Here is a 27,326-nt window from a genome sequence, read left to right on the forward strand (position 1 = left end):
GCGGCTGGCGCAGCAGTTGCTGACAATTCAAAACTTCTGCCCCCTCTCCCGGGATGCCAGTGGGTGACTCTCTCCGAACAGCAGGCGTGACCCGCAGTCACCAACTCTGCTCCCGCCCCTCTCCCGGGGGCCACTGCACTGTGTCTGCTGGGCCCGGAACTGGGTGTCTGCTCATAAATTACCCCCAGGGACAGTTACCCGCAGCAGCTGTGCTCGGAACAACCGTTGCTTCCTGGGTAGGTCATTTTTTGGGTCAGAATACAAACTCAGCCCCCTGGCCTTTCTCAGGCAGGAGAGGGGGCGTGTAGCAGCCTAAACCTTTTATCGGATTCCATTGTAAATCGTTCTATTTAAGGTAAGTTGCTTGGGTCTGAGAGGCTGGTAAGATGCCGGCCAGATGTTGGGAACAGCATCAGCATTCAGCCTGTGCTCCTCTCCTGCCTGATGCAAACAGTTGCCAGCAGCTTGTCTCCTGTGGCCCCAGCACACCCCCTTTCTCATGTTGAGAAGGTGACTGGATAGCTGGCCCTGCAGGTCCCCCAACCTGGGTCTCCTCCTAAACTGAAATGGTTTCCAGCCTTCTTTACCTTCTGCACACAGTGTGCCTTCCACACCCAGAAGTCTCCAGCACTTCAGGCCCACCCACACTGGAGTCCCTCCTGCGCTCTGGCCACCAGCTGTGGCTATTAGTATCACTTCCTTCTACTCTCTTGTCCCATTAAAACAATACCACAAACACCACAGGTGGTTGAGTGGCTACAAAGACTTTATCAAATTATTTAAAATGTTGGCATTTAAGTATTCATGTGTGTACATAGTTACATGGAACCTTCAGGCCAGTGGGGCACAAATATGGTAGACACAGGATAAGCCTGGCAGGGAAGCAAGAGACCAGGCCTGGAGCCACAGGGCTTTAAAAAATTGGATGTCTTTCCGAGGGTCTGAGAATGCGGCAGAAGAGTAAAGGGTCACTTTACGGGGTCTGGCTTAACCCACTGCCCAGATCTCCAACCGAAGAGCTCCTTTCCCATCTTCAGGGGAACGGGGCCTGTTTTCACATGGCATCCCTAGCACACATACACCCATTCCCTAAAATCTTGACGTGGCAAACACACCCAAGAACCCACTGGAATATGTCCTTATAAATATATTTAAGAAAACAAGGCACTTTGGGAGCATTACGGCTCAATCTACTACATGTACATCATTCTAGACAGAAAGTAAAAATTGGTTAGTTTCTCAAGTGAATTAACTGAATAAACTTAATAACAAAATTGTTCCCTAACCCACACGGAGGCACTGTTCAAGTGAACATGGCAGGAGGCACAGAATGAGACACATCTCTGCACAACACCTGGACTCAGGTCAGCTGGACCCCGGCAGGACTCAAAGCCTGATGCCCCCAGGAAGCCTGACATCTCTCATGAGCAAAGCCCCCTGGCCTCGGAGCACTGGCTCCCTCCCTCCCCAGGCCCTGAGGTCAGGTGAGGGGCCGCAGTGGGAGGCAGTCCTAGAGCAGAGCTGGGACACGGTGAGAATGCTTAAGCAGGGTCACCAAAGCCACAGAGACCTCAATCTCTCCAAGCTGGCACTGCAGAGTCGGAGGATCGGCGCCACGGGAAGAGATTTCAGATTAGCCCTGACAACACTGCCTCAGCTGTGCGGTAACATTGGCCAGGGTTGTTTCTGAGGGTGCTCAAGCTTCCACTGGAGGGGAGCTGGAGCCTGGGCCAGCTGCTCTGAGCCTCCAAGGGCTGGCTGAGCCTGCCGCCTCCCTGGGCTGCTCCTTTGGAATGTACCCATCTCACAACAAAGGCAAAGCCACAAGTCGCTTCTGACACTATTGGAAGCTGGGACCCAGGGCCACAGGAATGGGGGCAGGTCCCCTGGGTGGGGTGAACCAGGAAGGAAGGAGGCTCCTTGGCTTCAGCACTTAGGAGTCCTTATGGGCCATTGTTCCATATTCTCACCAGCCTCAGCCCAGATTCAATAATCACTAAACTTTGCATTTGACATAACATGAATCCAGAAACAGGATTACCTGCATTGGGTCCTTTCTCATCTTAAAGGGCTCTGGGTTTAAAGAAGCCCTTTTTTTGGTGCATATGCATAAGTGGAGCCCAGAGGGCCTCTTGGCTGACTGGGTCCCCGGCCCCCCGAGCTGAGGAGGCTTCGCAAGGCCGGCTGCTACAAAGCGCAGAGCTTGGCTGCATAGATTTTAATGAGAGCGTCAGGCAGAGCTGTGCTGTTGCTCTCCGGGACTTGCAGATCATTACCAAACCAGCTGTAGGATGAGAACACAGCACATCGAAACCCTAGGAGGTCACTGAGCTAATGATCTAATCCTACCTTCCGCAGGCAGTGCCCCTCCCCACCTCCTCCTGCCCCCAGCCCTTTCCGCGATGGACTCAGTCCATTCCAGAAGCCAGGCCAACACCGCCCCCTTCAAGGTCAGAGCAGAATGATAGTGAGTGGCTCTAGCTCTCCCTTTTCCGGAAAGGAGGAGGATGGGGGTAATTTAGTCAAAGCCATTAGGCCCAAACCCTGGCCTGGCCAGGTCCCAGGTCTCCTATTTGGGAGAACCACTGCCCTCTGCCTGCCTCTCCAGCTACTGCTGGGCTGCAGCGCAGGCACCTTCAACGGCCATTTTAGGGTTCTGATAAAAGCACCTTCGGCTTCTGAAGTGCACCCTGGGAAACAAGGTGGGGGCCCACATAGCCTGGTGTCTCAGCAGGGAGCCTGATGCCAAGTCCTGTGCCAGAGACACCTGATCTGGAGAGAGAAAAGAGGGCACATGTGGGACTGGCCACAGCAGGAGGGCACACTGGCCCCTACAGGCTCAGTCCCCACACCCTGAGTTCCAGGAAAGAAGGCAGAGGGGAAGCGGTCAGCAAGGGCACAGAGGCAGAACCCATGACTATACACTCTCTCCTCAAGCCGGAGGGCTTTACGAGGGCTTTGGCAATTACTACAACCATTTGCTGTGCTGGGTAGGGACAGATCCTGTTTCTCTTTGTTTCAGGGCTCTGAAAGCTGGAGAAGCCAGCAGAAGCCGATTTCAGCATAAGAGGCTACACAATAGTTAGGGCAGAAGAGAAGAAACCTCACTGTTGGCCAGAGCTGACCAGTTTTTTCCTGAATAATAGCACCTGTGTATTAGCCTGGGAAAAGCGGGGAGGAAGGGAGGAAGCTTCACCATGTGCAGTGAGGGGAGGTGGAAGCAGGACCTGGAGCCCCTCTGCCTTTCAGCCTACTTCACAGCTGCCAGGCCCCCCCAGGCAGGTACCAGCACGGCTGCCAGCCTGAGGGACTGAAGTTTCCACAGTTGGCAGAATCTATGCTTAAATTGGGGAAATAAAAGGGGGAGGAGTTGCACAGGAATTGAAAACAGCACCTGTCAAAGCTGCCTATCCCCTTCCTTCTCTCACTACTTCTGGTCCCCCAGAAGGGCAGCTCCCAAGGCTATGTGGTTGATTGGTGACAGAAAAGGGGCAACAAAGAATGACAAGAGAGGCTATGAAGGTCTGAGCAGCACTGACAGCGCTGGCACAGACCCTGAGTCCTCCTACTGGGACCCCAACCTACGGTGAGGTCTGGAGTAGCACACTGCCATGAAAGCTCTGCCCAGACTCCAGTAGGTGCCCATTATTTGGTCCCAGAAAGCACAGGTGACTTGGAATCAGGAACTCTGGGCTCTAGCTACGTCACTATCCAACTGTGTGACCTTGAGCAAGTCACTTCCTATCTTTAGGCCTCAGCATCTTTAAAGGGTGGTACCCATGGAGCACCGCTGTTATTCCTGCCCTGCGGCTCCAAGTCTTCAGGCTTTGCTCCTGACAGCCAGAAGAGGCCTCTGTCCTCATGTGTCAGGGAGAGTTTGGTCATGGATACTAGAGGTTGAAACTGGGCTGTGTTGCCTGAAGGCACCTAGAGGTGGTGGTGGTGCATCCTGAACACCATACTCACCAAAGGGATCCTGGGAGGGAGGCAACAACCTCAGCCTGCAGAAAGGCATCACTTCTCGGAAAAGGGGATGAGACATTCTTTAGAGGCTTGATGCCTCCTGGAATAAAGGACATCCTAGGCATAGAGATCACTTAGAAAAAGGCAGGCCCACCCTGCTGCTTAGGGCAGAGGGTGAGACATCTGGCCATTGGAACCTTCGGCCTGCTCTGCCCTTTCAGTGCCAGGGAAATGGGCCAGCTGTGTCCATTCAGGCCACTCCCCCTGCTTTAGAACCAGAAGGTGGCTGGCATTATTCGAAGTGGCTGAGGGCACAGGTTTTAGAAGACTGCAGTTGAATATGGCTCCTAAGGGAAGGCACCATCTCCAACGGAAACCCGATCAAAGGAATCTGCTTTGGGATTTCTCCTTCCTTTCAAAATGCAACAGGCACTTGAAGGAAAGAGGGAACATCCCAGTTACAGAATCTCAGGAGCCCCACAGGGCCTGACAATGGGGAGAAGAAATACAGGTTGATTTGGAGGAAGCACTTGGATATATCTTTGGTTGCTTCAGGGAAAGCTTTGGCCCCTTAAAATTACTTTTTTCCTCCCTTTTCTCCCCCACAGGACTGTTGGGGTTGGCATCAAAGAAGGCAGGTAGGAAGGGAAGAAAAAGAAGGTGGGCAGCAGGCAGAAAGAGTTAATCCGACCAGTCATCCTCATCAAACTCAGAGGAATCATCTTCTGAGTCACTGTACTCAACAGCAATTCGACGAGACAAGATGGTAGCCACATCATTGCCCACAACATCCCGCTTCTCTTGTTCCCGTTGCTCCTCAACCCTGCGCAGCTGGAAACCTGGTGGCAAAGACAGAGAAGGGTGAGAAAGGCATGTCCTCAGCCTTGGACTCCATTTGGGACTGGGTAAGGGGGAGTGGCCACCAATGGGTAAGGCGTATAGGAAAAGACAGAAAAAAAAAAAGAAGGTTCTTCTGGAAAAGCAGAAGTAAAGACTGAGTTTATGAAATTGGTAGTCCTGATGCCACAGGTGTGTCTGAAAGGCAGCCTGCCGTCGTTCCTGGTTACACACTTTCAGGCTGGCACGGACCTCTCATCACGCTTTGAAATGGTGAGCAGCCACCACACTCCATCTAGCAGATCCTCAGTTTGCCCAATTCCATAAACTATAATGGGGCTCGGCTGCCATAGACTGTCCCCTCTAGACTAGAATTTTTTTGAGGATCACAATCAGAACAAACCACCATAATTCCTTGGGACCAGACCTGACCTCTGACAGAATAAATATTCCAATGTTCCAGGACAGTGAGATGATAAGTGGGGAGGGGAGGGGAGGGAAGAGGAGAAAAGAGGGAAGGAGATAAAAGAAAACATGAGAAAAATGGGGTGAGAAAGAGGGCAGGGGGCAAGGAGGGAAGACATGAAGGGCAAAGTGGTGAAGAAGGCTAGGGGAGTCGCTGAGTCCAGTTGAACAAGGACCCACTAGGACAGTGATTCTTGCTTTTTTCTGAAGACATAAAACCCTTCTGAGAAACTGATGAAAAATGGGGATCCTTCCCCAAGGAAAAAAAAATGCATGCAAACATACATAAGCATATATTTCCAAGGACTTCCAAGATCCCAGTTTAAGAATCCTTTACTTTAAACCAAGGTGGAAAGAAATCTCAATCTCCGTATTTTCAGGGTGAAGTCTTTTCTCAGGCTGCTCCTAGGCCTAATGTCCCAATCTCTCCCCACCCAACAAAAGCTATTTCCTGGGAAGAGCACAGAGGCCCCCTCACCCATCCCCCAATTAGTCATCCTAGCTTCAGAAAGACAAGGCTCCATAGTCCCAGACCCACCACTGGGACTTACCTTGACGGATGGCTGAAAGTAGGTCGCTACGGGCATCACTCACGGCAGGCAAGGAAGACTTGGGCTTGGTGGCATCAGAAAGTGGTGGTGGTACAGCAGGCTGGCCATCTGCACCAGTGAAAGGGGGAGGAGGAGGCCCCGGAGGAGGAGGGGGAGGGGGAGGGGGAGGTGCTCCTCCTGTTGGCTGGGACAAGGGAGGTGGTGGCAGAGTTGGGTAGTCAGCTGCCGGTGGTGGAGGAGGAGGTGGAGGGGCAGCGAAATCAGGGTGAGGTGGGAAAGATGGGGGTGAGGGTGGCGGAGGGGTCCCTGGAGACCCAAATCCTACAGGCGGTGGTGGAGGTGGGATGCCTATCATCGAAGGGGGAGGTGGCGGAGGGGCAGGTGGTGGAGCAAACCCGGGTTTAGGGCCTGGTGGAGAGCTTAGAGGAGGAGCTGGTGGTGGATGGCTTGGGCTGACCACACTGGATCTTTTGGGTCCAGCCAAACCAGATCCTCTTTGGTTGTCCACTGAGTAACTAAAAGGCCAGAGAAAAAAGACTCACCATCACTCTGAGAATGCAAACACCTACCTACAGTTAGCCTTGTCTCTATGCTGAGGTTTATCTTGGTTGACTATACTATTTCACTTTGGCTCAAACAGAAAGAAAAGCCTACCTATGGTCAGAACAGACCAATAATAAAATAAGCAGCCTTGTAAGGTAATGAGCTTCCCACCTGTAGAGGAGGATAGCCAGATTGAGTAAAACTAACCTGAAAGAAGTGAACTTCAGATACCTCTATCAGGTAAGGGCTGGCTGAGATGTCTCTTAGGCATCCCTCTACCTTTTCAGCTCTCCTGGGGAAGGTACCCTCCTGAACCCTTCTCTAAGAATGGTCCATGGCAGTTGTCAGTTTAAACCTGCAGTCAGGATTAAGGGTGCATGCAAGAGAGAACTGGAATAAAAATTCAACCACCCACCTACACACCAGGATCTGTTTCTCAGGCTATTAACATTCACCAGCATTGGAGAGGGCAAGAAACCCAAGCCAGGCTGACCACACCTGAGCGGGATATAGATTTAGGTGAGTGCATCTTCAGTGCTCATGTGGGGAAATCTTGAGAGAGAATGAATCTCAATCTGAGAATGTGCAGAGATGGGAAATGAAATGTGCCACCAGACTCCTGACCCAGGCTTGAAAGAGGATTAAGGCTACACCTCTCCTGGGATCAGATTTGCTCAGATGCAGCTTCAAGGTCTCAGGCCATGTGTGAGGCTGCAGGTTTTCTTTTTCCACCTCTGTATCTAATAGCTACTCCTTAGAAAAGCAGCCATTTTGGAGTCTTCCACAGACCTTCAAGCCTTAGCTGCATCTGACAGGGCAACCAGCTGGAGTGATTTGGTAAGCAGAAGGAGATTTGGGATTAATGGTTTCAAAGGCCAAGAAGAATGAGGGGAGAGGAGGAGGGCAGCACTGCTTTAGGTCTCCATCTGAGGGGTCCTCAACATATTCAATCTCTAATTAAGCAGTATTCAAGGAGAAAAGTGCACCTTTCAAAGCTCTCATTTGTCAGGCTACAGAAAGGACAAAAGTAACTGAGAAAACAGTGCAATCTGAACAATTCTCAGATCTCTTTTCAATGTGTTACTGAAGTGTTACTGCCTAACACGTCCTCTGTACACCTCTGCCAGGGACACTGACAAATAGCAAAATAGACAAATTTGGAGTTTCACCCCTTTTCCCTTTGTTTCATTCTTTCTGGAGATTCTACACAGCAGTGAAACTAACCAGAAGCAGTAAGAGAGGAAGTGACTCTATGCTAGGTTCCTAGACAACTGGGCAAGGTATTTGCAACTATTTAATGGACAGCAGTTTGTACCACTTCATTTCATGATGAGTTAAAGAAAAAAAGTTGGTGACTTCTATTTGTTCGGGTATAGTCAGGAATAGTTAAGAAAACAGGTTCTGGTCCAACTGACCAATCATGGCTCTGCCCTTACTGGCTGTGACTTTTGGGTCATTTCATTGACCCCTCTGTGCCTCACAGTTTACTCATCTGTAACACAGGGACAGTGTTTAGCATAATGCCTGGCACCTTGCAAATACTGGGTAAATGTTAATTATTTCTATTATCTAGACAGTTTTGTTTGAAGTTATTTTAGTGGTCTTGACCTAGGGTTTGAACTCTTTTTTTCTGAGACGGAGTTTCACTCTTGTTACCCAGGCTGGAGTGCAATGGAGTGATCTTGGCTCACTGCAACCTCCGCCTCCTGGGTTTAGGCAATTCTCCTGCCTCAGCCTCCTAAATAGCTGGGATTATAGGCACGTGCCACCATGGCCAGTTAATTTTTTGTATTTTCAGTAGAGACGGGGTTTCACCATGTTGACTAGGATGGTCTCGATCTCTTGACCTCGTGATCCACCCACCTCGGCTTCCCAAAGTGTTGGGATTACAGCCACCGTGCCCGGCCTGAACTCTTATTCTTTTTTTTTTTTTTTTTTTTGGCTCGCTCTGTCACTCAGGCTAGAGAGCAGTGGCATGATCATGGCTCACTGCGGCCTTAGCCTCCTAGGCTCAAGTGATCCTCCTACCTCAGCCTCCTGAGTAGTTGGGACCACAGATGGGTGCCACCATGCCTAGCTAATTTTTTTGATTTTTAGTAGGGATGAAGTCTTGCTATGTTACCCAGGCTGGTCTTGAACTTTTGGCCTCAAGAGATCCTCCTGCCTTGGCCTCCCAAAGTGCTGGGATTAAAGATGTGAGCCACTGCTCTTGGTCCATTCTTTTGTTCTTGAGTGTATAACCACCAATAGTGGATGGAATAGGTGCCACCATTTACCTGAATTCTGCTGGTGGGGGAGGCAAGTTGTCCTCGGAGAAGGAAGGAGAAGGGGAAGAAGCAGAGTCTGACTGCGGTGGTGGTGGATAGTTGCTTGTATCCACATTTTCAACACAGCCAATGCTGCCATTCTGGTACACCAAGGTGGGTGGATACCTGACAATGAACCGAATGCCAAAAACTGTCATTTAAAGAGCCTGAGTGGGTTTTCTTCTTAAAAGGTACTACAAAAATGCATTTGATACAAAAGCTATTAGGGAAAAATAAAATAGGTATATTTCCCGTATATTTTCTACTACACTGAAATTTTATTTTAAGACTAAATATTCTATTGTCAAACATATCTGAGATATTTCTGCTGAATTGTTTGTAGTAAGAGGATTCAACCCAGATTATCAAAACTATGCTGCTCCTTGCCCAGTCTTGGCCTTGTCAAACCCGGCAGTTCTTTTAAATTCTCTCCCCAGTGTCAGGTGCAGATATACCTGAATCCCAAAGTCTGTCCGGGGGCAAAGGGTGAAGCCAAGTCCCACAGGCTAGTGAGTTGCAAACATGTGACTGGCACACAGCCTGATTTTGAGGTCAGCAAGCCTCTTGAGAGCTCGAAGGCCAAGGAGGCACTGGATTGCAAAATGAAGCTCAGGATGAATGCAGGGTGCTATGAGATAGTAAATGTGGTCTATCTGCCAGGTCTCTTATCAAACAAAATGAGCTGACAATTAAAGTAGGGTGCTAGGGCTTGCCTCATGAAAACCTGTCCCTCAGTGCACTGGGCCTTGGGTGAATTTGTTTTGGGTGAACAACACCAAAACTTTAAACAAGCACAAATACACAAGCATCAGCTAGCAAAATCTGGCCTGCTATGCTCTACCTCCCGCCCTCTTTCCACCATTGTTGAGTTCTAAAGAACTCATCTAAAACAGACCCCAGGGAGAACAGAGTTGGAAGAAACTAACTGAATCTAAAGATTCTCTGATGTGGAAAATCCCCAAGGCCTAGAGCCCTGGAGCCTTGGCACGTCTCTTTATAGGTTCACCAACAGGCATGTCCAGATAGACTGGCCATGCAGCCCAACTCCAAACCGCCTGGACAACAGGAAAATGGGAGGCAAATCCTCATCTTCCTACTCCGCAAAAAAAAGACACACATGGGTAGCTGGCATTCTGAACATGCAAGCTTCTGGCTTTAGAGTCACTGAACCTGTGACAAACCATGCCTGTCTGAACAGGATGGGTCCATGGAACAAAATGGCCCCCTTTACTGGGAGGTGAAGGTAATGAAGGTACCCTCAGGAGTGATTTCCTAGTTTAAAAAAAAGGTTCATTTTTTCTTTTCACCGTCTTCATCACTCTTTAAAACAGATCTCTTGGCCGGGCGCGGTGGCTCAAGCCTGTAATCCCAGCACTTTGGGAGGCCGAGGCGGGTGGATCACGAGGTCGAGAGATCGAGACCATCCTGGTCAACATGGTGAAACCCCGTCTCTACCAAAAATACAAAAAACTAGCTGGGCGTGGTGGCGCGTGCCTGTAATCCCAGCTACTCAGGAGGCTGAGGCAGGAGAATTGCCTGAGCCCAGGAGGCGGAGGTTGCGGTGAGCTGAGATCGCGCCATTGCACTCCAGCCTGGGTAACAAGAGCGAAACTCCATCTCAAAAAAAAAAACAAAAAAAAAAAAACCAGATCTCTTAATCCATGAAGAACAAGTGTCAGAAGTGTCAAGATTTTTAAAAGTCAAGATTTTCATGTAGAGTTATTTCTAAAAGCTACAACAACTCAACTCTTTCCTTTTTTCATTCCCAGACACCCAGCATGGGCTGGCATGGTTCTCTGACAGCCATGATGCAATGTATTTAGAGAAAAAACCAGGGCGACATTCATTCCAAGCAGTCATGGTGACTTGGCTTTGAATGTCAACCAGGTCAGATACCAGGATAAGCATCACACCAAGCTTTAAAACCATCTTTCCCCCGCCTTTAAACCTCCAGTGTGATTTGGTATTGGGAAATGGGGTCAGACTGACACCTCTTATTTCTTTGCAGAGATATATAGGCTCAATACTGGCCGAGCAACCTTTCCCACACTGTCTATGAGGTCTGCATTCAGTCCCTTGGCCAGCCTCTCTCCCAAGACTGACAAAAGCTGACTGAAAAGTTGCTTCAGTGATGTGAACAACTTCCTTGCCCGGCCCTCCCCAGCCCTCAGAGTGAAATGCCCAGTTCTTAGGCATGACCTTCAAATCAATGCTCGGGAGGCAAAGGATTCCCAAGACCACTTTTCTTCTTCCCTTTCAGTCTTTCCTCTGTGGCCCTGAGATGTGTCAGTGTCTCGCAGAGTAAGGGCACTAGGAGCCACGGGCTTTCTTTTCCAGACCACTCCAGTCACCTCATTTAAATTGCTGAGTCTCTTGATTTATTTAGCAAATTTTAATCACCAGATGGATGCACTTTAAAGTAGCTGATTAATAGTGGTATTGATCTAAGCCACACAGACAGACTTCAGGGGGTGTGAAAGGTGTCACACCAGAGCTGTCAGACTGTTGTCCCCAGGTCCCCAGCCCCTTCAAAGAATGCTACCGACAGCACAAAGGCATTACCTACCCAGAAGGCCCCAGCTTTTCTTTGGACTCTACGAATTCTTGTCCCATCTTCATTTTCTCCCACTCTTCCTTACGTGTCTTGATTTTACGTGGGTTTACGTTCCCTCGATTTGGATTATCTTTCTTTTCTTTCTATAATGAAAAGAACAGGAAGGTCTCTGTAGAACATTTTCCAAAGTTCTTCATTAAAATTCTACCCATCTTCATGGATGCAAATCTAAGAGATGATCTGCCTAGACAACATACAATTAACTACATAATTTGCAGAATTACTGGGTTTGGCGTGATCTAGAGGCCATCTAATCCACACCATCTCCTAGGTGAAACATTTGCTCAATCCCACATTCAAATGCCTCCAGCAATGGGAAACCCACTACCTCTTTTCATTCACATTTTTGAAAAGCTCTAATTGCTAGAAGTTAGTAAATAGCTATTTATTATTTGCTCAGCCCCAAAGATCAGTCAAGAGAGATGAGATGTAATGAGACCTACGGTTATCTGGGGCATATATAAGGAAATAGTTAAAAAAAAAAAAAAATCAATGAAGAATTTTTCAGTCTGTGCAGCTGCTCTTGCCCCTGGCACTCTCTTGGGCCTCCCGGCAGCCATGCTTAATAGGAATGAGGTTGCAACTGGTAGGTCACATACATATCAGGAAGACTCTATGGGGAGGAAGAATCTCCAAAACTTACATATATCCCCCGACCCTGGCCCCACCCAACCAGTAGTGAAGGTGTTAAACTGCTCCTGTTGCAAATCAAACACTGCAGAACCTTGTGCTAATCTCTGAGAAATGAGCTGCAAAACTGGCGGGAAGGGACTAGCCCAGCTTGCATGTCCAGCAGAGTCAGGTGCAAATTGCAAGAGAAATAAATGGTGAATAGAAAAGTCAATTTCTAAAACTCAGCCTGAATATACTCAATTGTTAATAGCGCTGGGGGGAACAAACACATTTTTGGTGTGATTTATACTTTCATCTTGGTTGTGCTTGGTGTGGCCACATTTTTTTGAGTTTCACCTGGCATCCAAGCAAGCAGCCACTCAAAATGATTACTTCACATAAGACTGGCTTCCTTTTTATCCCCCCTCCACAATCGTGCCTACTGATGTGGAGAACAGAGGCCCCTTTCCCCTCACCCTATGCTTTCTCTTCTCTTTCATGATATCCTTGGTGTCCTGCAGCATCTTCTCCTTCCAAAGATCAAAGAAGTATGAAGGGTCTGTGTAGAATTTGAGTGCCTCTTTTCCATCATCCCTGGGATAGAAATGAAGACAAGTAGCTGTCAGTAGACAGATGAGCTCCCAACCAAATCCAATATTCCAAACACCTACCAGTTAGCAGTTTTTACACCAAGGAATCAAGAAGTCATTTGAATCGATTGCATATTTCCTCTCCCATACCAGCATTTCAATGCCCCTGAATGGCACCTCTCTACTTTTCAGGCTTTTTAAGAACCTTAGCCTTACTTTCAATTCCTGGTAGATAATTTGCATTGTCAGGGCAAGAACAGGTGATAGCAGTAGGGATTCTGATTACTTCTAATGATCTGCATGGCCACAGACATCTCCCTGAGGATATTTGGATATCCTGGTACATGAGAGGGAATTTCTACCATTGGTTCCTCTTTTCGCACCAGTTCCCCAGGACTCTCTAGGAAGCATCAGTAGCTTTCCACCTACTGGAAATCTGTGTATACATGTAGAGGTTCATGTGTGTGCATATGTACACATATATACATGAAAAGTGTGTGTGTGTACAGCTGTTATTTCTCTGCACACACAGATAAGAAACCACAGCACTCTACCTTCTTGCTCCCTTCTAAAATAGCTCAGCATCCACACGCGCCCCAACCACAAGGGGGCTCCAGTGAAAAAAGACAGCCAGCTGTTGTTAAGACCACAAGGTTTAATCACCAGCTCCTAATTAGTGGCTGTGCCAGTGGGACAGCATAAGTCACACTGCGTGTCCTTATAAGGGCTACCTGCCAGACTCAATGGTCCTGGTTGGAATCTTGCACTTTGGCATGGATAAGGCCCTCTTACTATCCAGAAAATATGTGCTTAGGAGTGAACATTTATCTTAATATTATTCTGAACTAAAAAGAACTGGAAAGGCAATTCTATTCCCTCCCCTCCAATCCTATCACAACACAGAAAGCACTTCCAAATCAAACATTAATGATTGAGACAGAGCCTAGCTCTGTTGCCAGGCTGGAGTGCAATGGCGCGATCTTGGTTCACTGCAACCTCCACCTCCTGGGTTCAAGTGATTCTCATGCCTCGGCCTCCTTAGTAGCTGGAACTACAGGCATGTGCCACCACACCCAGCTAATTTTTGTGTTTTTAGTAGAGATAGGGTTTCACCATGTTGGCCAGGATGGTCTGTATCTCTTGACCTTGTGATCTGCCCACCTTGGCCTCCCAAAGTACTGAAGTTACAGGCATGAGCCACCGTGCCCAGCCATTTGTTTACTGAGACAGAGTCTCACCTGTAGCCCAGGCTGGAGCGCAGTGGCGCGATCTCGGCTCACCACAACCTCTGTCTCCCAGATTCAAGCGATTCTCCTGCCTCAGCCTCCTGAGTAGCTGGACTACAGGCACGTGCCACCACACCCAGCTAATTTTTGTATTTTTAGTGGCGACAGGGTTTCGCCATATTGGTCAGGCTGGTCTCAAATTCCTGACCTTGTGATCTGCCCGCCTCGGCCTCCCAAAATGCTGGCATTACATGCATGAGCCACCACGCCTGGCCACATTAATGATTTCTATATTAAATCTTCTTCTGAGTTAGATATACACCAGTTATTTCTGTTAGGCCAATTTCAGATAATTGAGAGGCCATGCTAATTCTGATACTGTATGTTAAAAAGAAAAAATACCGCTAACTGAAGAAAAAAATTCTATTAATATCACTTGTTTATCCAATCCTATCACAAACCCTAAGTCACACTCCCTACGCTATTACTAGACGCACGACCCCTTTCTGCCCCACAACCCCTCTGCCCAAACCCAACTAGACTCAATAATGGAGGCTGCAGAGTCAAATCTCTGTCCTGCTATGCTGGTCTCTTTGAAAGCCAAGGGGAAAACATAATTTTACACAGTAAAATGAAGGACAGATGCCATGTACTTTATACCTGTGTGAGAAGGTTCCCTGAATCAGACTGGTGTTCTTGAATTTCACATAGGGATATGCATGTGCATCCTAATTTTACACACACACTCTCTCTCTACCTTGTAGTGTACACATGTCTGATAGAAGACATCTGCCTCCAGCTATCTGTAATTACTTTTTACCTGCTCCAAAGATACGTATGGATGTAAGCAAGATAAATAATCGCCTCTGCCCCTCTTCAGTGGTTTTTTGCAGGCTGGCAAAACTAGCAAACCACTAGAGGAGAGGGGCTTTAAGTTGTCTACAAGGCTACCTTGTTTTTCAAGTCCAGCCACAGCAGGGTAGGTCCTTTCAGAAGGAAATGTCTAAAGGATGTTCAAAACAAAGTGAACAATGCTCATTTGGAAGAATGCCAATTACTCCCTAAGCTTTGGAAAGACCCCTCTGGGCCCAGAGCAGCCAGTCCAAGAGGCTGGCCCCACTAACACGCCCAAACATCTGGTAATCTAGTGGTTTCCAAGTAAGTGGGAGCCTTGCTAGAATGTTGCCCCTGGGATCCATGCTGTAGAACCGCCTTGTAACAAAGTCCTTTTGGTTCTATAATAACTAAATTCCTTGGATGGAATCCAAGATGGACCTGGCTTATATGAAATTAAACTCTGTAGCATGCAATGTTACAGAACTTTCAATATATATTATACTCACTATGCATTTCAGAAACCAAACAATAATAAGTGACAAGCATCTGTGGGGTAAATTTTAGTTTCTGCCACCACAGACAACATTGAGGTAGGCAGTAAGCCTTTAAATACAAGCCTCTGATGTAAACAACCGCTTCAGATAAAAAGACAATCTAGTGTTACTAACCATAGGTTGAAAAGGGAGGAACTAGCCGGCCATTACCTGTAAGGGGTAAGATTGTTGAGAGGGGGAGGAGTATCACAGGTATTGTATGTTTCTAAGACAGGCACTGGGAGAGAGTTTCTGTCAAAAAGTTTCTGATCTTGAATGGTGGAGCTTCTGAAGGCCTTTCGGGTGTTGATTCCTTGTAGTGACACTGAGAGAAGATGGAAGGCATTAGAAAATGGACGACAGGCTATTTGAGCAAACACTGAGTCACACCAGTCGGAGAGGCCTCAGCTGCTGCATTTCTTGGCTGCGGCTGTCTGCAGCCAGGCTTTTTTTTTATTTTCCCTCCCGCTCGGGGAAGCCCCACAAGGCTGTCAGCAGCCCAGTCATTTCACGACTGAACAAAATGAGGCAACACAAAGGTTTACTATGTGGCCAGATCTAGCAGGCCTCTCCTTAGGAGGAATGAATCTTCCAAGTACTTTTATGGTAGCAGAATACGATTGAGGGAGGGGAAATCTGAGAAAGAAGGAATTGGGGGAATGGGAGAAAGGAGTACATGGGGGTGTGGTAGAGCTAGAAAGGTTCTTCCCACCACTCAGGCTTGTGTCATTTCAAAGCAGAACTCCATAGGTTTTTGTGATTTCTCCCCTCACTTTTTTTTTTAAATAAATCAGGGAAAAAATTCTACAAAACTGTTCAGCAGAGCCTGCAAATGCTGAGCTCAACTTTCTTACCTTCTTCTTCCTTGGGATCCAGCTGAGTGACTTTAACTTGTAGTCGGTCAACCCTCTCAGCAAGGGAGCTTACCCGAAAGGCAAAGGTATTTGCCTGAGTAAAGAGCTCTCCAAAAATGTCCTCTGCATATTTACCTGGGAAGAGCAAAGAAACAAGTCACTAGTACATGGAAGTAACATAAATGGTCAGAAAAACTGTCTACTAAAGATCGTATTCCCTAACTCCCAAACACATACATATATACATACATACACACATACCCTAAGACAGTTTGGGCTATATGCAGATGACTGCTCTTGGAGACAGAGAAATACTCTTCATAGTTTAGGAAGTCTGCATATGTTCTCTAACTAATAGAGCGTTCTTGACAGACTGTGAATAGTCATGAAACTCAAAACAGGCTGAATAAAACTGAAAGGTCTAATGCAAAAAGTTAAGCCTGGAAGAACATATAATATTTCTACACATTTTCAGCCTGGGCAACATGGTGAAGCCCCATCTCTACTAAAAATACAAAAATTAGGCACGTGTGGTGGCAGGAGCCTATAATCCCAGCTACTAGGGAGGCTGAGGCAGGAGAATCGCTTGAACCTGGGAGGTGGAGGTTGCAGTGAGTCAAGATCCAGCCACTGCACTCCAGCCTAGATGACAGAGTAAAACTCAAAAAAAAAAAAAGAAAGAAAGGAAAGGAAAGAAAGAAAGAAACCCTACACATTTGCCTATAGCCATTAGCCTCTTGCTGTTCTGTAAAAGCACTTTATAAAATGGTTCTGAAAAACGGACTGGGAGTTCAGAGGACGTTCTAGGTATCTAAAATTAACATGAAAAATAAGAAATTCGTTCCTGAATGGAGCCTTAAAAGTATAGTCAATGACCATGATTAGCTGTGGTATCTTTGAGGGGTCCTGAGCTTATCAGAGATGCACAGCTTCTAAGAGGTGGAAAGATTACTTTATGTTTTATAATCTATAACTTTATCTTTTTTTTTCTATTTTTCTTTTTGGAGACAGAGTCCCTCTGTGGCCCAGGCTGGAGTACAGTGGTGTGATCTTGGCTCACTGCAACCTCTGCCTCCTGGGCTCAGGAGATTCTCACATATCAGCCTCGTGAGTAGCTGGGATTACAGGTGCACACCACTATGCCAGGCTAATTTTTGTATTTTTAGTAGAGACAGGGATTTGCCACGTTGCCCAGGCTGGTCTAAAACTCTTGCCTCAAGTGATCCACCCACCTTGGCCTCCCAAAGTTCTGAGATTACAGGCGTTGAGCCACCACATCCAGGCTGTAACCTATAACTTTCAAAGTCTTTTCTCTAGGTTACAATCCTTCAAATCTGTATCTCAGGAACAAAGTGAAAAGCTGAAACTTCCAAGCCCTCTATGAAAAACAACATACCAGTGGTCTCTTTCCACAATGTCTTGATTTTTAGAAAAAGAAAAGTTCCGTACTTTCAACCCTGGAATGCAAAGAGAATTTGCAGCCAAAGAAACCTAACAGCAACTTGACACTACCTCTATATTGTCATTCCAAGCCACAGGCACATTCTTACTAGGAATGCAAAGTGGTGCATACAAATAAATATACCATCTGAGCTTCTTCTTTTGTATTTTTTGGAGACAGAGTCTTGCTCTATCCCCCAGGCCAAAGTACAGTGGTGCACAATCTCAGCTCACTGCAGCCTCCTCCTTCTGGGTTCAACCAATTCTCATGCCTCAGCCTCCTGAGTAGCTGGGATTACAGGTGCTTGCCACCACACCAGGTTCATTTTTGTATTTTTAGTAGAGACAGGGTTTCACCATGTTGGCCATGCTGGTCTTGAACTCCTGACCTCAGGTGATCCACCTGCCTCAGCCTCCCAAAGTGCCAGGATTATAGGTGTGAGCCACTGCGCCCAACCCTACCATCTGAGCTTCCTACTTGCAAGGTGAAGGCAGGCATGAGACTGTGCCCAATCAAATGATAATTTTTTTTGATAATTATTTAAAGTAAGCTCAGTTTTTAGCTTCAAAACTACATTATGCTTAGTCCATATTTGAGGGGGAAAAAATAGCCCAAAAGGCCAAAACCATACCTTCAGGTGAACTGCAGCTCACCTTCCCAGTACAACCTGAAGAGTGGGGGATAAGACCAATCAACTGCATATTTTGAATTGCTGGTAAATTTAAGTCAATAAGGATTTCTAATCAAGGAAGAAGCAAGTCCTTGCATACTGAATGGTTTGTGACCTAAACAACTATGGGAAGCTCCTGAGCTCAAATAACTCAAATCAGCTGATGAGTGTTTCTATTCTGCAGGTTGAGGATTTTATTTGATCCCTGTTCAAAATATGGCTAAGTTCCTATAAAAACCATACTGTATCATGTTCATCCAGGTAATGGAAAATTGTGTTTGGAAGGCTAAAACAGAGAAATATGCAACATTATGTGTAGAAAATAAATCAAGCTCAAAAATATCTGTTAAAAATAATGGAAGGCTGGGGCCGGGTGTGGTGGCTCACGCTTGTAATCCAAGCACTTTGGAGGCTAAGGCAGGCAGATCACCTGAGGTTGGGAGTTCAAGACCAGCCTGACCAACATGGTGAAATCCTGTCTTAAAATAAATAAATAAATAAAATAGAAGGCTAGGCGTGGTGGCTCAGGCCTGTAATCCCATCATTTTGGGAGGTCAAGGTGGGTGAATTACCTAAAGTCAGGAGTTTAAGATCAGCTGGGCCAACACGGTGAAACCCTGTCTCTACTAATAATACAAAAATGAGCTGGGCGTGATGGCGGGTGCCTGTAACTCCAGCTATTCAGGAGGCTAAGGCAGAAAAATTGCTTGAACCTGGGAGGCAGAGGTTGCAGTGAGCAAAGACTGAGCCACTGCACACCAGCCTGGGTAACAGAGGGAGACTCCATCTCCAAAAAGGAAAAAGCTGGCTGTGGTGACATACACCTGTAATCTCAGCTACTCAGGAGGTTGAGGCATAAGAATCACTTGAACTTGGGAGGCAGAGGTTGCAGTGAGCCGAGATTGCGCCATTATACTCCAGCCTATCTCAAAAATAATAATAACAAATAAAACAATAAAATAATAAAAGAAAAGAAAAGGGCTGGATGCAGTGGCTCACGCCTGTAATCCCAGCACTTTTGGAGGCCGAGGCGGGCGGATCAAAAGGTCTGGAGATTGAGACCATCCTGGTTAACATGGTGAAACCCTGTATCTATTACAAATATAAAAAATTAGCCAGGCATGGTGGTGGGTGCCTGTAATCCCAGCTAGGTGGGAGGGAGGCTGAGGCAGGAGAATCACTTGAACCCGGGAGGCGGAAGTTGCAGTGAGCCAAGATCACGCCACTGCACTCTGGCCTGGATGACAGAGCAAGACTCCATTTCTTTTTTTTTTTTTTTTTTTTTTTTGAGACGGAGTTTCGCTCTCGTTACCCAGGCTGGAGTGCAATGGCGCGATCTCGGCTCACCGCAACCTCCGCCTCCTGGGCTCAGGCAATTCTCCTGCCTCAGCCTCCTAAGTAGCTGGGATTACAGGCACGCACCACCATGCCCAGCTAACTTTTTGTATTTTTAGTAGAGACGGGGTTTCACCTTGTTGACCAGGATGGTCTCGATCTCTCGACCTCGTGATCCACCCGCCTCGGCCTCCCAAAGTGCTGGGATTACAGGCTTGAGCCACCGCGCCCGGCCAAGACTCCATTTCAAAAAAAAAAAAAGAAGAAGAAGGAGAAAAGAAAAATATCTATTAACCATCCAGCTATTCTGGAGGGGGGAAAAAAAAAAACCAATCACCTTACACCAAGAGAGTCACCAAGAGAGTATCTAGGATTTCCTGCTTCTTAAGTGAAGGGGGTAGTGACAGAGTGGGAGTAGAGGTTCAGTGTGGCACAGTGATTTTTTTTTTTTTTTTCACGAGACGGAGTTTCACTCTCGTTACCCAGGCTGGAGTGCAATGGCGCGATCTCGGCTCACCGCAACCTCTGCCTCCTGGGCTCAGGCAATTCCTCCTGCCTCAGCCTCCTAAGAGGCTAGGATTACAGGCACGCGCCACCACGCCCAGCTAGTTTTTTGTATTTTTAGTAGTAGAGACGGGGTTTCACTATGTTGACCAGGATGGTCTCGATCTCTCAACCTCGTGATCCACCCGCCTCGGCCTCCCAAAGTGCTGGGATTACAGGCTGAGCCACCGCGCCCAGCCAGCACAGTGATTTTCAAGATAAAATCTTACAAAGAACCTCAATATTTAAAACTGCTAACAATAAAATCTCTATTTTAAGAGGAAGTGAGGTGATGTGAAGGCTTCCCCACTGTCTCAACTCAGGCCCAAGGCAGACTTACAACTATACTATGAAACATGCAAGGAGCAGTTGACTCCAAATCAGAAAATCTGAATCAAAGTCTCAGATTTGGCCGGGCGCGGTGGCTCAAGCCTGTAATCCCAGCACTTTGGGAGGCCGAGGCGGGTGGATCACGAGGTCGAGAGATCGAGACCATCCTGGTCAACATGGTGAAACCCCGTCTCTACTAAAAATACAAAAAATTAGCTGGGCATGGTGGTGCGTGCCTGTAATCCGAGCTACTCAGGAAGCTGAGGCAGGAGAATTGCCTGAACCCAGGAGGCGGAGGTTGCGGTGAGCCGAGATCGCGCCATTGCACTCCAGCCTGGGTAACAACAGCGAAACTCCGTCTCAAAAAAAAAAAAAAAAGTCTCAGATTTATACTTGTGTACTCATCAGCAAGTCACAATCTCCCAGCCTTAGTTTCCTTATCTGTAAAGTGGGGATATCTACCCCATCAAGTTACCTTGAGGATTAAGTGAGCTAAAAATGTGAGTTGTTACAATGAGATTCTTCCTTATACTGCTCAACCACATTACGTGACTTAAGATTGTAAATACCTAAGGCCAGGCGCAGTGGCTCATGCCTATAATCCCAATACCTTGGGAGGCTGAGATGAGTGAATCACTGATGGGCAGGAGTTTTGAGACCAGCCAGGCCAACAGGGTGAAGCCCCTCCTCTACTAAAAATGCAAAAATTAGCTAGGCATGGTGCCTCATGCTTGTAATCCCAGTTACTTGGGAGGCTGATACATAAGAATTGCTTGAGCCCAAGAGGCAAATGTTGTAGTGAGCCAAGATCACACCACCACACTTCAGCCTGAGCAATGGAGTGACACTGTCTCCAAAGAAAAAAAAAAGTGTAAATTCTGAATACCCTAAGTTTTTGTTTTTAAATGTTTTTATTTTTTAGACATTGTCTTGCTCTGTTGCCCAGGCTGCAGTGTAATGGCATGATCTCCACTCACTATAACCTCTGCCTTCTGGGTTCAACAGATTCTCCTGCTTCAGTCTCCTGAGTAGCTGGGATTAAAGGCGCATGCCACCACGCCTGGCTAATTTTTGTATATTTAGTAGAGAAGAGGTTTTCACCATGTTGGCCAGGCTGGTCTCGAACTCTCAACCTCAAATGATCCACCTTGGCCTCCCCAAGTGCTGGGATTATAGGTGTGAGCCACTATGCCCAGCCTAAATATCCTGTTTCAAGCTTAGAGGAAAATTTTAGATATAATTCTAATCAGTAATTTGATAGTCTCTATTCCTCAAGTGCTAAAAATTACTCCCAATTTCAGAAAACAATAGTGTGATACTGAACTAGGGAAAACCAAAGTGTCTTGCTCAAGAGTTAAATTTCACTCATTCAAATGACCAAGACAGACCCAATATCCATCAGTACATCCATTAACAGGTAACACATTCTGCAAAAGATTCCAGGAAGCAGTTTTCAATTTTGTTTTTTTCCTTAGTAGAACTCTTCAAATGAAATGTTACACGGAAGTAGAACAGGTAAAACTGATTTTTAAAAATGTGAAGCTGCTCTTATTGAAGTCTGAGTGGGAGTCTTGGAGCTCCCCAGTGGCATGCCCCACCCCCTCACCCACACTGCAGTCAGTCAGAAACCCAATCTCTAGTTTGATTTTCTAATGACCTAAGTAGGGGTTCCATTCTCCTGGGTGGCCACAATACTGATCCAAAGTGCTGGCTGGCTGGCTATACCTGTATTTCCTAAGATATGGCAACCGAATATGCGAAATGCCAATCTTACTGTTCTGAGAACAAATCAGAATTCTGGATGTGCTGTCACGGAGCAATCTATGGCTGTGTAATTTTTAGTTTTAGGCTTTATCCATTTCATAATCAGACTTTCACTACTAAATTCAGAAGTTCCACCTAAGTACAATGCACGTAAGGCCAAGGTCATGAGCCTGAAGCACATATGAACCCTTCCCTGTACTCCTCTCAGCTAGATGAAATCCTAGTCATCTTTTAAGGTCCCATTCAAATGTAACCTCTTCTATGAAGCATTCCTTGACCCTGCCTGTCCCTACCTGTGCTGCCACTGCCCACAGAAAGTATTCTTTCCATTCTTTTTTTTTTTTTTTTTTTTGAGACGGAGTTTTGCTCTTGTTACCCAGGCTGGAGTGCAATGGCGCCATCTCGGCTCACCACAACCTCCGCCTCCTGGGTTCAGGTAATTCTCCTGCCTCAACCTCCTGAGTAGCTGGGATTACAGGCACGCACCACCATGCCCAGCTAATTTTTTTTTGTATTTTTAGTAGAGATGGGATTTCACCATGTTGACCAGGATGGTCTCGATCTCTTGACCTCGTGATCCACCCGCCTCAGCCTCCCAAAGTGCTGGGATTACAGGCTTGAGCCACCGCGCCCGGCTATTCCATTCTTACTTTTTTTTTTTTTTGAGACAGAGTTTCGCTCTTGTTACCCAGGCTGGAGTGCAATGGCACGATCTTGGCTCACCGCAACCTTCGCTTCCTGGGTTCAGGCAATTCTCCTGCCTCAGCCTCCTGAGTAGCTGGGACTACAGGCACGCACCACCATGCCCAGCTAATTTTTTGTATTTTTAGTAGAGAAGGGGTTTCACCATGTTGACCAGGATGGTCTCGATCTCTCTCTCTTTTTTTTTTTTTTTTTTTGAGATGGGGTTTCGCTCTTGTTACCCAGGCTGGAGTGCAATGGCACGATCTCGGCTCACCGAAACCTCCGCCTCCTGGGTTCAAGCAATTCTCCTGCCTCAGCCTCCCTAGTAGCTGGGACTACAGGCGTGCGCCACCGTGCCCAGCTAATTTTTGTATTTTTAGTAGAGACAGGGTTTCACCATGTTGACCAGGATGGTGTCGATCTCTTGACCTCGTGATCCACCCGCCTCGGCCTCCCAAAGTGCTGGGATTACAGGCGTGAGCCACCGCGCCCGGCGGTCTCGATCTCTTGACCTCGTGATCCACCCGCCTCGGCCTCCCAAAGTGCTGGGATTACAAGCTTGAGCCACCGCGCCCGGCCTTCATTCTTACATTCTTTGTGCATCAACAGCATGAAATCATGGGAAATACATAGACATGAATTATTCGACAAACATTTACTAAGCTTCTGCTGGGTGACAGGTACTATACAAGGTAGACACTGGGGTTCAAGGACAAATAACACATGATTTCTACCTTCGACTTTTTTTTTTTTTTCGGTTGCCCAGGCTGGAGTATAGCTGCGCTATCTCAGCGCACTGCTGCCTTGACCTCCTGGGCTGAAGCGATTCTCCCACCTCAGTCTTCCAGATAGCTGGAAGTACAGGCGCATGAAACCACACCAAGCTAATTTTGTTTATTTTTTGTAGAGGTAGGATCTCACTATGTTACCCAGGCTGTCTCAAACTCCTGGGCCCAGGTAATCCTCCTGTCTCAAGCTCCCATAGTGCTTAGATTACGAGCATGAGCCAATGCACTCAGCCAATAATTTTTTTTTTTTTTTTAGATAGTCTTGCTCTGTTGCCCAGGTTGGAGTGCAGTGGCACAATCTCGGCTCACTACAACCTCCGCCTCCTGGATTCCAGTGATTCTCCTGCCTCAGCCTCTTGAGTAGCTGGGATTACAGGTGCATGCCACCATGCCCGGCTAATTTTTGTATTTTTAATAGAGATGGGGTTTCATCATGTTGGTAAGGCTGGTCTCAAACTTCTGACTTCATGATCCACCCGCCTCGGCCTCCCAAAGTGCTGGGACTCCAGGCGTGAGCCACTACACCTGGCCCCAAGTAAGAATTGCGTATAAGAGACATAGGTAATCTGTAATATAATGCGATAGGATAATATAGGCATGTAATGGGAGCTCAAGAGTGCACTCTTGGCCCAACCTGGAAGAGGAGATCCCTGAGCGGGGCTTTCCTACAGGCAGCTAGGCAGCCAAAGATGGCAAGGGCTGTTCAGCCAGGCAGGATATAAAGAGCACTACAAGGAAGTATGAGAGAGCATAGCATGTCTCAGGAGAACTATTAGTAATTGATAATTCATTCTTTCTTCCCTTCCTTTTTCCTTTATATTAATTAATTAATTTGAGACAAGGTCTCACTCTGTTGCACAGGCTGGAGTGCAGTAGCATGATCATGGCTCACTACAGTCTTGAACTCCCAGGCTGAACCAATCCTCCCACCTTAGCCTCCCAACCAGCTAGGTCTAGAGTTGGGCACCACCACAACTGGATAATTTTTTTTTTTTTTTTTTTTTGAGACAGAGTTTCGCTCTTGTTACCCAGGCTGGAGTGCAATGGCGCGATCTCGGCTCACCGCAACCTCCGCCTCCTGGGTTCAGGCAATTCTCCTGCCTCAGCCTCCCGAGTAGCTGGGATTACAGGCACGTGCCACCATGCCCAGCTAATTTTTTGTATTTTTAGTAGAGACGGGGTTTCACTATGTTGACCGGGATGGTCTCGATCTCTCGACCTCGTGATCCACCCGCCTCGGCCTCCCAAAGTGCTGGGATTACAGGCTTGAGCCACCGCGCCCGGCCTCACCTGGATAATTTTTAAATTTTTTGTAGTGATAGGGTCTTGGTATGTTTCCAGGGCTGGCCTCGAACTCCTGAGCATAAGCAATCCTTCTGTCTCAGCCTCCCAGAGTGCTGGAATTATAGGCTTGAGCCACTGTGCTGGGCTCCCTTTTTCCATTTTAAAAGACTGTAAAATGAGGGTTGGGCATGGTGGCTCACACCTGTAAACCCAACACTTTGGGAAGCTGAGGTGGGCAGATAACCGGAGGTAGGTCAGGAGTTTGAAACCAGCCCGGCCAACATGGTGAAACCCATCTCTACTAAAAATACAAAAAATTAGCTGGGCATGGTGGCAGGTACCTGTAATCCCAGCTACTCAGGAGGCTGAGGCAGGACAATCACTTCAACTCGGAGACGAAGGCTGCAGTGAACCAAGATTGCGCCATTGTACTCCAGCCTACACAAGAAGAACAAAACTCCTTCAAAAGTAAAAAGATTTTTAAAAGATTATAAAATGGAAGACAGATTGTAGAAAATGAGTCTAGAAAGGAAGGCAGGTCTTAGAGTGTCCTGCATGCTAAGCCAAGGAATCTAGATAATTTCATAGAGAGGAAGAGGAGAAATAGTTGAGATGTATACTCTGACTATAAAAACATTTGTTATATCACAAAAGTTAACACAGAATTAATTGTCAAAGCCTCAGAAATTCAGAATTATAAAAGTAAAAAAGTAAGATTTAAGTTTTAGGCAGATCACTCTGGCAGGGATAAGGAGACAAATTTAAGGGGGCTGGATCAAAGAAAGAAGGCAGAGGGAGGCTTGGGTAATAGTTTAGGTGAAAGTCAATGAAGTCTGAACTGGGGCAATATTGGCAGAGACAGAGCTGAGAAATTCATAGGAAGTCTGAATTTAAACAGTGACTTTGCCTCTTACTGGCTGTGTATCTTTAGGAAAATTACCTTAATTTTTTTTTTCTTTTGAGATGGAGTCTTGCTCTGTTGCCCAGGCTGGAGTGCAGTGGCATAATCTTGGCTCACCGCAACCTGCCTCCCAAGGAGTTGGGACTATAGGCTTGCGCCACTATGCCCAACTAAGTTTTGTATTTTTAGTAGAGACAGGGTTTCACCATGTTGGCTAGGCTGGTCCCGAACTCCTGATCTCAAGCGATTCACCCCCCTCAGCCTCCAAAAGTGCTGGGATTACAGGTATGAGCCACTGTACCTAGCCAAGTTACCTTATTTTTCTGAGCCTTCTTTGCTTCATCTGAAAAATGAAAATACCACCACCTAATCTCAAAGGATTACTGAGAAGACTAAATGAGACAATCTATGTCAAGATCTTATCCAAACCCGGAATAAAGTAGGCAATCAACAAATGTGAGTTCCCTTCTCACTCTCTCCCCATTCTCTCCCCTTTTTTTGAGACTGTTGCCCAGGCTGGACTGCAGTGGCGTGATCTCGGCTCACTGCAACCTCTGCCTCCCGGGTTCAAGTGATACTCCTGCCTCAGCCTCCTGAGTAGCTGAGATTACAGGCACCCGCTACCACACCCGGCTAATTTTTTGTATTTTTAGTAAAGATGGGGTTTCACCACGTTAGCCAGCATGGTCTTGAACTCCTGACCTCGTGATCCACCCACCTCAGCCTCCCAAAGTGCTGGGATTACAGGTGTGAGCCACCACACCCAGCTCCTGTTAAGAATTATTTATTTGTCTCCCCTTGTAGATAATGAGCTCCTGGAGGGCAGAGACCATTTACTATTATTGCTGTATCCCCTCAGCATCTGGTACATAAAATACATACAACACATGTTTATCAGATGAATAAAGGGTCAGTTAGCCCTCACAATGTAAGAAAATCTTGTTTCCTTGGGCGTAAGACTTTGGCCCTCAGATCAGCTTCCTCAAGATAGGAGTGGCCTGATCACAAGTGCAAGTGTGAGCAATGGCACCCATCAACACCACCCTGGAAAAACAGCTGAGAGCATAACTTCAGTAAGTGAAAATAAGAACACCATTAACTAGATATTCTTTGTCCTGTGAAGAAGGAACCACTGTGTGATTGACTTCCACCCATTTGGCCTTCTCAGGGAGAGAGAGAGGCAGAAATTATGCCTTTAAAAAGCAGTGAGGCTCTCTGCAGCCTTCATGTCAGCTGCACTGCTGTTGTGCTACTGTCAATGTTCTTTTGTATAAGACAGGCACTGGCAGGGTTTCATTTCTTCATGATGCCCCATATAGGTTTTTCAAAGCCCTGGATCAACTGAGATGGTCCCTGAGGTAGGTGAAGGCTTAGGAATCTCAGACTCCATACATCATCTGGTCATACAGTTCTGTCTCCTCAGGCTCCTATTTTAAAGGCTGGGCCTATTGCTATCCGGGGGAATGCAGGCTTTCTTGATATTCCACTGCCTTCACTAAGGGTAGTGATGCGATAGGAGGGGTGAGTGCCTGAAATAATTCACATCAAGATGCCTTTGCTAAGGAAGATCACTAAATGGCATTTTGACGGAGGTGCTTATGGGAGCTGGAGTGGCACTAGACAAATGCAGAGCCAATCCAAGCATCTGCCCTTCC

The 27,326-nt window shown here is 46.9% G+C and overlaps 1 protein-coding gene across 3 annotated transcripts in view; it reads right to left on the reverse strand.

Moving 5' to 3' along the window:
• Window positions 1-747: 747 nt before the first annotated feature.
• Window positions 748-27,326, reverse strand: part of WASF2 (WASP family member 2) — an 89,257-nt gene continuing 62,678 nt past the window's right edge. For 2 of the 3 annotated variants that reach the window (XM_003921274.3, XM_074380339.1), the window contains exons 3-9: window positions 15,932-16,066; window positions 15,249-15,402; window positions 12,368-12,485; window positions 11,232-11,362; window positions 8,636-8,791; window positions 5,817-6,331; window positions 748-4,802 (exon numbers count right to left, since the gene is read on the reverse strand). In XM_003921274.3, coding sequence (XP_003921323.1) covers window positions 4,645-4,802; window positions 5,817-6,331; window positions 8,636-8,791; window positions 11,232-11,362; window positions 12,368-12,485; window positions 15,249-15,402; window positions 15,932-16,066 — 1,367 coding nt within the window. In that variant the 3' untranslated portion in view covers window positions 748-4,644. The other variant, XM_074380340.1, reaches the window with a different exon arrangement.

The sequence above is a fragment of the Saimiri boliviensis genome, chromosome 11, assembly GCF_048565385.1.
Source record: "Saimiri boliviensis isolate mSaiBol1 chromosome 11, mSaiBol1.pri, whole genome shotgun sequence".
NCBI classification, from domain to species: Eukaryota; Metazoa; Chordata; class Mammalia; order Primates; family Cebidae; genus Saimiri; species Saimiri boliviensis.